General features: G+C 35.0%; 2 protein-coding genes across 2 annotated transcripts; both read right to left on the reverse strand.

Moving 5' to 3' along the window:
* Window positions 1-5,626: 5,626 nt before the first annotated feature.
* LOC112461242 lies at window positions 5,627-6,710 on the reverse strand. Its single transcript, XM_025026408.1, has 2 exons — window positions 6,143-6,710; window positions 5,627-6,041 (listed from the first exon to the last, which is right to left on the reverse strand). Exons 1-2 carry the CDS (start codon window positions 6,507-6,509, stop codon window positions 5,830-5,832), a joined length of 579 nt encoding a protein of 192 aa, XP_024882176.1. The 5' UTR covers window positions 6,510-6,710; the 3' UTR covers window positions 5,627-5,829.
* Window positions 6,711-7,667: 957 nt separating this feature from the next.
* On the reverse strand, window positions 7,668-10,917 carry LOC112461240 (the record flags this gene model as incomplete). The annotated part of the gene is made up of 7 exons (XM_025026406.1): window positions 7,668-7,883; window positions 8,025-8,241; window positions 8,529-8,674; window positions 8,753-9,059; window positions 9,465-9,675; window positions 10,278-10,470; window positions 10,696-10,917. Coding segments are annotated over 7 exons (1,512 nt in total), but the record flags the coding sequence as incomplete, so codon positions are not given.
* Between the last annotated feature and the right edge of the window lie 147 nt (window positions 10,918-11,064).

Consider the following 11,064-nt stretch of genomic DNA (forward strand, 5'->3'; position numbering starts at 1 on the left):
AAACATAGAAAATAATATCAAATGCCTTCCTGCTCCTACACAAACGTATATTAGAAATCGCTCTATTCCCATCATTAATCAAATAAACTCAGTCTCTAGTTTGTCTTCCTCTCACTCTGACAAAATTATTTGTAAAATGCTTTCACAAACCAAAGTCCTTTCTCCATAACAATCCAGACATTCTTCTCACTAGAGCCGATAAAGGAAACATAACTGTTGCCATGAACTCTTCCGATTACATAAATAAGATGGAAATACTTACTATCAGATAATACGGACACTTACACTAGAATTAAAAAAGATCCCATCCTCTCCCTTACTAGAAATACAAGAACATTGCTCACTAGATGGAAGAATTTGAAATACATCACCCCCGCTACTTATAAGTTCCTCTATTGTAGTGATGGAGTACTGCCGAGAGCCTATGGACTTCCGAAAATCCACAAACAAAACCATCCGTTAAAAATAATAGTTTCGTCAATTGATGGGCCTTTACATAACTTAGCCAGATTTTTACACAACATAATTTCTTCTAGTATCCCTAAAGCCAATAGCAATCATTTGAGCGGTTCATCCTTGGATGATAATTATATTCTTGTCGCCCTTGACGTGGTTTCTCTTTTTACAAACGTCCCTACTGATCTAGCTATGGACAGTATTTGCAACAGATAGGAACATATTTCAAAAAATTGCGATATCCCTAAGGATGAATTCGTTCTCGCGGTACGACTCATTCTATGACTCTATTACACTTTTCAAATTCAACAATAATATTTATAAACAGAATTTTGGTTCTCCCATGGGCTCTCCGTTGTCTCCCGACCTTGCTGATTTAGTTCTACAGGATATTGAGACGAGGGCTATTAGAATTCTTGGTTTCTCTCTACCGTTTTTATATAGATACGTGGATGACATTGCGATGGCCATACCCTCCGATATGGTCGAATTTACTTTACAAACTTTCAACTCTTTCCATCCACGTTTGCAGTTTACCATAGAGGTCGGTAACAACAAACTCAATTTTCTTGATACCACCATTATCAACAACAATGGTCTTATCGAATTCGATTGGTATCATAATCCCACCTTTTCGGGTCGATACTTAAACTATAATTCTTGTCACCCCTCGTCTCAAAAGCGTGGTACCATTATAGGACTTATCGACCGAGCCTTTTTGCTTTCTCATCCAAGGTTTCACGAAAAAAATTTGAGATTTGTTGTTGATATCCTTCTGAACAATGATTACCCTCTAAACCTTATTTTCAACACAATTCATGAACGTCTAAAAAGCCTCTTTTTTAAACAAACAAAAAAACAAGATCTGAATGATACTTTGGACGACGCCGCCTTCAAAAAATGGTTTACCGTTCTGTTTGTTCCGTCAATTTCTATTACATTTAAAGATATTTTCAGAGATTCAGACACTCATTTATCTTACTACAGCATGAATAAATTAAATAAATTTATCAAGGTTCAAAATAAGAATCCCCTTTCGCGTTTCTCAACGAGTAACGTGGGCTGCATTCGAGGAGCGCGCTATTAGCGCTATTGCATCATTCTGTCTTTATCGCTCATCAGGTGTAAAACAAGGATAGAACAAGCAAATAGCGCTAATAGCGCGCTCCCCGAATCCAGCCGTGGTCTACAAGATTCGCTGCCAAAAGATTGTGACGCATCATACGTGGGACAAACTGGGAGACAACTAAAAACCAGAATTCCGTCTCCGAACATCGTCTCCACATCAACAGACATAGTTCTTCCCACTCTGTGATTACTGATCATAGAACTCAGTATGATCACGACTTTAATTGGGATAACGTTGAGATCTTGGATCACGAAAGATTTTATCATAAGCGTCTCGTCTCGGAGGTTTTGTATATTAGTCAACAACGTCTCGGCTTAAATCTCCAATCAGATACCGAATTTTTGCACCACGCTTACCTACCTATCGTAAGCAATGTTTAGCCTTCGTTTTTCCTTGGTTGGTTACATATTGTTTACGATAACGGCTCCGACCTATATACTTTGCGTCCTTCTTTTCACTTCGACTTTAAGGCTGCATTCGAAGAGCGCGCTATTAGCGCTATTGCATCATTCTGTCTTTATCGCTCATCAGGTGTAAAACAAGGATAGAATAAGCAAATAGCGCTAATAGCGCGCTCCCCGAATCCAGCCTAACTGTACACTGACTGCAATGTTCTTACTTTATTTCAGAGATGTGCTACTCTCTGGATTCATATTGTATTGCTACGACTTTTTAGTATTGTACTTGTTTCGACTACTGCGGAGTTTGAGGTGAGCTTTCTCTTTACTCCTCTCTTTTAACGATAAACATACATTCTTTCGATTTTAGTGGAATGTCCATCATGATCGGGTTTACTTGCTCGCTTATCACGACATCTCTTCAGGAAGAGAGATTGCTGCTTCGATCCCCGCAGGAATAGATTCATTCTTTTGTTAATAAATGCTGAAGATGGCTCAAGGGACGAGCCGAAACGTTCATTTCATGTAAATACACGTCTTAACTTTATTGCGCACCATGTTCCGCGCTTGACTCGCATCGCCGTTTTTATTGTTGAAATATTTCTGAGACACCGTGTCGAAGGCATGTTTTATGCCATATTAATTCTTTGCAGCATAAATGTTGTATTTATAAAAAAGTGTTTATAAAAAAGTAATTCACATTACATCATCATGCAATTAAGGGGGTTGTCGTGAAATATAAAAATATTGTCGATTTCTCTAGACTGCGCGTATGTATTAATAAACCTTACATACATTACGTCTCCAAATTTGAGATAGACAATCCATATTCGTTTTCGAGATATTCATTGTGGAAGTTGCGCTTTTTAACATGGGCTTTTATGGAAAGGTCGCCGCGAGAGCCACATTTTCGCTTATAACATCTCCACCAAAACTGTCATTGTTTTGAAAAACTAATATGTTATTAATGATATTCAATAATATCGAATAGCAGAAACTCGTATAGAGCAATCCATATTCGTTGTTGAGATATTATAAGTAAAAGTACGTTATCATGATGCCTGAAAAATGCGCAAAGAGAAGTGCTGTGGTGACGTGGCAACGTTGGCGGCCCAGCAGACATTGCGCGTAAATCACACTATACTCTTTGAGTATAGTGTGTACCGACGAAATATATTTTTTTTTCGTTTGTCAATAACATTATGAATTGACGAATTCCGGATTTTGCTGGCTACATAAATGAAAATTGAGGAGATTTATGCAATAGAAATCTTTTTGTTGAATTGATTTATAGTAACATTAGGTTATTACGAGTATTAACGAATAATTCGAATAAAATATGAGTGCATGAAAAGATGAGGATATCAAATAAATATACCAGAGTAGTTTTACAATAAATAATATATTAATATTTTTATTTATAAACATTTAAAAACATTTAAAAATATTATTTATAAACATTTAACATATTTTTAAACAACCAATTATTTTCGTCAGAACTTTTTTATTCTTAGTTACTAGAGGCTTACGGCTACTATCACATTTGGAAAGAAACTTGATTACTTCATCTTCTCCTTCATTTGAAAATTTTGATTTTAAATTTTGGAATGTTATCCCTGCGACAGCTATTTTTTTAATTATATCACGAGAAACGATGTTTTTAAAAGGAGCCAATTCCAATACTTTATGATTGATAATTTTGTTGATTTTGTTTTCTTCGATTGCTTTCTCAAACTTCTTTTCAAAAATGAATAAGTCTGTTTCTTTGGAAGTAACCTTTACAAGTTGTTGTAATACACGAACGTCAAATAAAGCTTCATGGAAAAATCCAGGACTCTGAGTTTCAAGCAGATCTTGTGCTAAATTGATTAATTTGAAGGCACCTGGGCCTTTACGGAATGGATACACTGTTTTAAACAATTTTAACGTATCTGAAAACCCAGTTACAATTTGAAACCTGTCTTGGATTTTACAGTTTGTAATTGCATTTAGTAATCGAGGAACATCAAAACGAGCATTGTGCGCAACAAGCAAACAAGATGGAGATACAATATTTATAAACTCTGAGAACGCGAGTAATGCATTTTCAAGCGTAACGGCATCAACTTTTTTATTCTTGAAATATAAATCTCCATTTTTATTATGTAAAGAATTGATTTTGGTTACATGAATAGGAATCGCTTGACTAGGTAAAATGTATACATTAAATTCAAAAGCTTCGGATATTGCTGCTATTTGTAATATATCACTTTCTATTTCAAAGCCTGCTGTTTCTAAATCAAAATAAATTATTTTAGTCGTATTATTTGTACTTCTATCATCAACCTTTTCTTCAATGCTTATTTTTTCGCTCGTCATCTCTATCCCACAGTTAGTCTTATATGTAATACCTTCTCTTCTTTCTTTTTTCTTTCGTAAATTTTGTCTGTTTGCTGCTAACTGAATACGCCTCAATTTCGACTCTCTCGTAACTTTTCTAGATGACTTTATTATTCTAAGTTTATCACTTCTTAGGCAATATGCTGATGTATATTTACCTGCTTGTAAACCTAATAATTCTGTAACCCTTATTATTCCTTGATCACCTTCATTTTTACTTAAAACAGCACTAGCGACTCTAAAATCCGCAGACTGCGATTTACTGTAACATCTCATCTTTGGTGCTTTACAAGCTATCATGCTATTTAGGCTTTCATTTGCCTGACTGGATGCGACAACGCTAAATTTTGCAGCATTATTTGCATATTTTTCGAATAATTCTCGAAGACTTAAATATAAACTTTCATCTTTCAATACAATAGTTTGCTGTGTGTTATCGTCACATCGCTTACACCACTCGCCACAATTCTCGTGACTATTATATACATGATCCGGGATGTTTCTTATTGCAGAAGCAAGGTCTGCAGTTCGTCCTTTTTGTTGAGCAATCGCGTACGTGAAACATTTTTTTAAATGATTTATAACACCACTTTTTTTTAATTCTTTGAAGGAATTCGATAGTGTGTACAATTCACTTACAAAATTTTTAACTAAATGATTTTTATCGGCCAATTTATGAATGACTTTGCCACTTTCTTTTCGTATTGCGGCAATCGTACTACTATCTTCGTCACCAATCAAAACTCCAACATTTAAATTATTTTCTTGAAGAATTTTACTTCGATTGATCAATTGCGCTCCGGCGTCCGCTTCCATCGCTTTTGCACTGCCTTCAAAATTCTCTCGACAATCGTGGTCATCTTTCGAATGTCCTATATCACATTTGTAACACTTGCGATTTCGTGTTGTATAATCTAAAACTTTATGACTTAAAAATCCAATTATTGCTGCATAACCATTCAGACTGTCATAACTGCGACCGTTGCCTCTTTTACTCCAGCCCATGTCGTACGAAACTATGATGTTTACAATACTACTGCATGCTTGGTCAAATTCAGGACTTCTTTGATTAGAGGATTGAAGAATCGTTAGGTAAGGATAAAGATCGCGAACAATGTCGGCTGGTCTATAAATAAAATAAAAACCGTATTTGAATTATGGCTATATATTAAGGAAAAAAATCATGTTTATTTTTTTAAATCTAAGTAATGTTTGTTTTTATTTTTTAATGACAAGTAAAATACATAAATTCAATTAAATATAAAATATAAAGGTTCATCCCAGCTAAATATCAATCCATTATTGATGTATTATAAATTAAGCAATAATATACAATTCAATATACAATTGAAAAGTTAAATCGCAGCTACAATTCAGTATAAATATATAATTCAATTAACCAAAAGAATATTCAAAAATGTGCATATAAAATTTACAAATATTCTCATACAAAAAAAATGATAATTCTTACAAATTATCACAAAGCTCTTGAGTGTTCTTTATCACAAGGTGCCTTTCTTCTAACGCTGCTTTTTGGCAACTTTCTACAGCTGCTTTTTCGATGGCTAATCCGACTTTTCTTTCATATCTTTTGAACATATCCATTGTTATGACTGGAATATTGAGGCATGCAAGAATTTTGTTCAAACCAGTACATCCAAGACCAGAATGCATCGCACCTACAAACAAATTTTTTTATTATTAGTGATAACATAAAATATTATTAAATAAAACAGAAAAATTTGTTATAATTAATTGCAAGCAAAAACTCATATCTTACCAAGGACAGCTTGAAGATTCACATTTGTGTAACAGTGGCCATCTAAGTCAACTTTCTTACCAGTGTTAACCTCATTTTGAATTCCACATTTATGGCACTTAATATGAAGTATTGAGAAAAGTCCTTTGCGCACTTCATTATTTATATTATCTAAACTCAAAACTTCTTTGCAAGCACAGCAGTGTAGTGCTTGGCCCATACTTTTAAGGTTAACAATATGATTCCCCTCATCATCGCTTTCTTGCCTGGTACTTTTATTGGTTTTGCTTTTTCTGGCTGCTACGCTATTTTCTACAGCTTTTTTCACTCGTTCAGCCTTTTTCTTTGAAACGAACCTTCCACGTTTTGAACGCGGTTTTCCAGACATTTTTTCTAAACGTCAATTTACGCAGCGTTGCCAAATCCGAAATTTTTTACACGCGTGCGCGGAGAGAGTACATGGACAGGCCACGTCTATGTGTGCGTGTACAGTTGCTCTAGAAAATCCAGTCTTTAAAGTGGAGAAGGGGAATACGCGGAGAACCGTAAGCGCGCGTTTATACTTTTTGCTGATATTTCAGCACGACAACCCCCTTAAGGGGATGCTGGAGCCGTAGCCGAACTCGATCGGCGTCGATAAAGAAGACCGGCGAACTATATCTGTCCTTGTATAGACAAAGATATAGGCTGGATTCGGGGAGCGCGCTATTAGCGCTATTTGCTTGTTCTATCCTTGTTTTACACCTGATGAGCGATAAAGACAGAATGATGCAATAGCGCTAATAGCGCGCTCCTCGAATGCAGCCATAGACAAGGATAGCACGCTACATTGCACGCACACATACGCACGATGCACACCGACATTATACTTTTATATTACGCTTCCAAATCTTGATTTGGGGGGTTTATCGATGTTTTTCTTGTTGTGCAATTCGGGGAAACTTGTTTTCGCGTTCGTACCAATGGTATATCTCTTATATGAAATACATCTTGTGACGAGCTGACAGCTCGCCGCAACTCGAGACGCCATATTGGGATAAGAGTAGGATAAGGAAATCTGTACTTCCGTAATTTTTTCTCGTTTTCTATATAAAATCGGAGTTTCCCCGAATCATTAATGTATGTACTGCAATTCTGGAGAAGGATTTTTAATTCTGTCAAATTAATACGACGCTACGTGCCGACAAAAAATGCCGGTAAAACAGACGGCTCCAGCATCCCCTTAAGGCTCTAGACTCTAGCTGAACCAATAATCTTGAAAAGTTTCTTAAAGATATTTTTAGTTTATTAAAAGGTACGTATAATTTTCACAGCACCTCAAAATTATGTAAGAATATTAAAATTAATATATAAAAAGTATCTAAAAAAATTAGACAATTGTTTCTCTCTACGTGACATGTAAATACTTAAAAACGTGAGATTTAAAACGTCACTTGTTACGACTGCATAACAATTCTACTTAAATTACTTAACGACTATAAATTAAAAGTAACAGCAAGGAAAGTTTTCTCAGTTTTTGCATCTACAACCGGATCAGCTGCGTCTTCTAAAAGGGCACGATCTTTTTGTTCTCTTGTAACAGGTGCAGAGCGCGCAGAAAGGCCCGATAGTCGAACTCCAAGCGGCCGTATTTTTCAATGGAGAAGCCCTTATGTAAGGCGTCCAACTCTCTGCTATTGATAAGCTCTAGCATCCTTCTAACCGACAATGTACTGATCAAATGTCCCTTGGAAACCGTGCCGGTATTCTCCTTATCGTAGTCCTGAAGAACGTACAATTTACTAAATCGTTGCTACTTTTTCTCGTAGAAAAAAACAAGACATTTTGAAAAATAAATAATTGCGTGTCTTCATATTGATTACACCGTGTATGTTGCATTATAATTTATCGCAGCTGCACTCACTTTGAAAATCTCCTCCAGATTCGGATTTCGCATTTGGCACAGTTTATCCATCGCGATTGCTACCATCTGTCGTTCGTCGAAATTTAAAAAGGTTCTGCCGCTTGCCTCGGAGGGCACGTGTTGCAAGGGGACCACAAGCGGAACTTTTTCCAAACCCCCCGTCGTAACGGCTTCTTCCACAACTGCCGCAAATTTTGTATATTCAACGAAGCCGGGTCTTCAGAAAGGAACACGATAGTCATGATAAGAACGTGAAGTTAAAGAAAAAATATATATTCTCTTGACAACAGTTGCGATTTTATAAAATTACACAATTCTTATAAAAAAAAAAGTATTAAATAATTCGGAAAATAAAATTTGCTTAGGATTTTAACAGATTAGAGTATTATTTTCTCTTTTTTGTCATTACGTCTATTTCTACATTTATTTTCAATTATTTGTGTTAACTAATTTTATTTTTCCAAATTAATCATTCTTATTTTTAATATTATAACATCTTCGTACTTTAGAAGCGCCTGAAAAACTCTCGTAATCGTATCTACTTCCGCAGTTGTCAAACCACAACGAAGCTGATCTAGACCTCTGATAAAATCAAGTCTCGCAATGACAAGCTGGTTGTGCCTATCGAATTGGCGCATGAATTCAAGGACCTGCGTGCAAAAAAAGATTGGCAAATCAATTCTGACTCAATTGATTTTCTTAATTAATTAACGACAAATGTAAATTACTTTGATTCTTTCGCGCACAACTTTGGCTTTAATTTTAGCCAAGATTAATACGATGTTAGTCTCATCCTCGTGAGGTTCAGACGGCGGCTTTTCAGCGTTAAGCCTCTTTTTATCCTCCAACATGCGACGATACAAGGGCTCTACGATCGGTTGGACTTCCAATTCCTGCAGAAATTGAGTGTAGTTGAAGCCTAGATCATCGTTGTACCTTTGCTCCAGAGCGAACACTTCCTCCGGCGACAAGAGTATGGTGGCCGTAATAAGGACTTGTCTTAATTGAGCTCGCGTCACGTGACCGCAATTGTGTCTGATAGTACAATTCAATTAGTTTAAAAATTATTAATATCTCTTTGATATCATTAATGACGTATTTTAATTAATAATATATTTTATTCAGATGGCAAATTATTAACAAAATGTTTTAATCGTAAAATGCAAATTAATTGCTATTGAGTAATCAACAGGACGATTTTTTAAAGCAATTTTAATTTAACAATTATTTTCATATTTATATCCTAAAAGTATATATGATTATATCAAATAAATTTATTACATGTTAGTTATAATAAAATTGGTTTCTTTGTTACTTAATTACAATTTAGGTATTGGATATGTCCTTTGTTTAAATTTTTTGTGCCATTGTCAAAATAAGCCATTTAATTAACAATTAAATTATAATTAACAATTAACAATTATTTAAAGATAAATATACTTGTCGTAGTCCTTGAAAAATTGTTTTAAGAGAATTCTCCTCTCTTCGACTCGCTGTCTTACACGCTGCAAGATATCTTCACAAAAATCTCTCATATTTTTCGGCTGGCATTGCCAATTTGATGTGCCCCTTCGAGGTAGTTCAACTATTTCTTGAGGCGGTGATTCCACTTTTAGGCTTGGCAATTTGTCAAGTCTCTTCACGGTGAAAACTAAATCATGATAGATCCATTAAAGTAGTAAAATATATGAGGAAACGGTAGCATAAAGAGAAAATAGCATAATAAGAAAAAAATATACTGAAATCATAAAGCGTATATTTTTATTATTAATAAAAGCATTAAACAAAAGAATACGTTTTGAAAATTCATTAGTTATAACTAGCTAAAACTAGCTATAGCTTTGTACAAAATATTTTATTTCAAGCCAACATATCTAATTTATTATTTTAAAAAGATAAAATGTTTTTTCAAAATCAATCTTTTTACAACAATATTTAGATTATTTATTACATCAAAAAATATTTATTACATTAAAAAACGGTCTCTCAGTTTTCTTATTCCAAAAAGTGCTCTTTGAAAATTTTGTTTGTTTGTTATCTTTTAATTTTATTATATTCTCAATTAAATCAAGTTATTTTTATTTCATTATTCCATTTTTTAAATGTAATAAATAATCTAAATATTGTTATAAAAAAGTTAATTTCGAAAAAACATTTTATCTCTTCCAAAAGAAAGATTCTATAATTGAAGCAAGAGAAGCTTCTCTGTTCTCAGAATATATAGAACTTTTATTATAATATATGATATTGTACCCCGATCTATATCATCCTCAAACATGCGCCAACACACACGATCGGGATCATCCGGATCCTTGTAAAGCGCAATCAGGGCATCAACTTCCGGTTCGAGCAGCCAGAGACGGCCCAAGGACGATATCTGAAGCGCGTCCAGTGCTCTTCGAAATTGCGGGACTGTCACTCGAGCGACATTCAAATATTCGAAACCCTACGGTCCAAATCGCTTAGTTCTTAACGTTCTTAATCAATTTTAGTTCTTAAGCCCTGTTAAGATCACGCTTGTGCGACATAACAGGAGGACACGATAACGAACGATAATGACAAGCCGATCGTTACGCGCGATAACAAATTGATTAATCCGCGCGTATATGAGATTTCAGCATACGTGATGATAACGCTAATTAGACGCGCGACGTAATTGGATTGCGGCAACCTTGAAGAACTCGTAGATCCGTATGCGGTGCTCGAGAATATGTCTCTGGATGCGTTTAACGACTTCTGGCGTAGACATTGTCTCTCTCGTCCGTTCCATGACCGGATGGAACACCGTTTGCTTACCGAACACTTGACTGGGCACAATCCTACCGATTTCTGGTCGTGGGAGTTTCGGCAGCTCAGCCGTGATTATTCGACCGGGAAATTGATCGAGCAACTTCTGTGAAATAGAGCAGAGAAAGTAAAACGTAGGGTACATTCCAGAGAACATACAACATACATTATGTTTCGATTTCTTAAATATATGTAATATATATATGTATATATATATTACATATATATGTATATATATATATATATATATATA

Source organism: Temnothorax curvispinosus, unplaced genomic scaffold (genome assembly GCF_003070985.1).
Source record: "Temnothorax curvispinosus isolate PA1 unplaced genomic scaffold, ASM307098v1 QBEX01011198.1, whole genome shotgun sequence".
Lineage (NCBI taxonomy): Eukaryota > Metazoa > Arthropoda > Insecta > Hymenoptera > Formicidae > Temnothorax > Temnothorax curvispinosus.

Excerpts from the sequence above, each read along its gene's own strand:
- LOC112461242 (XM_025026408.1), bottom strand. The coding sequence starts at position 6,509 with ATGTCTGGAAAACCGCGTTCAAAACGTGGAAGGTTCGTTTCAAAGAAA. Across the intron at positions 6,042-6,142 it reads GAATCTTCAAGCTGTCCTTG|GTGCGATGCATTCTGGTCTT; the intron begins GTAAGATATGAG and ends ATTTGTTTGTAG.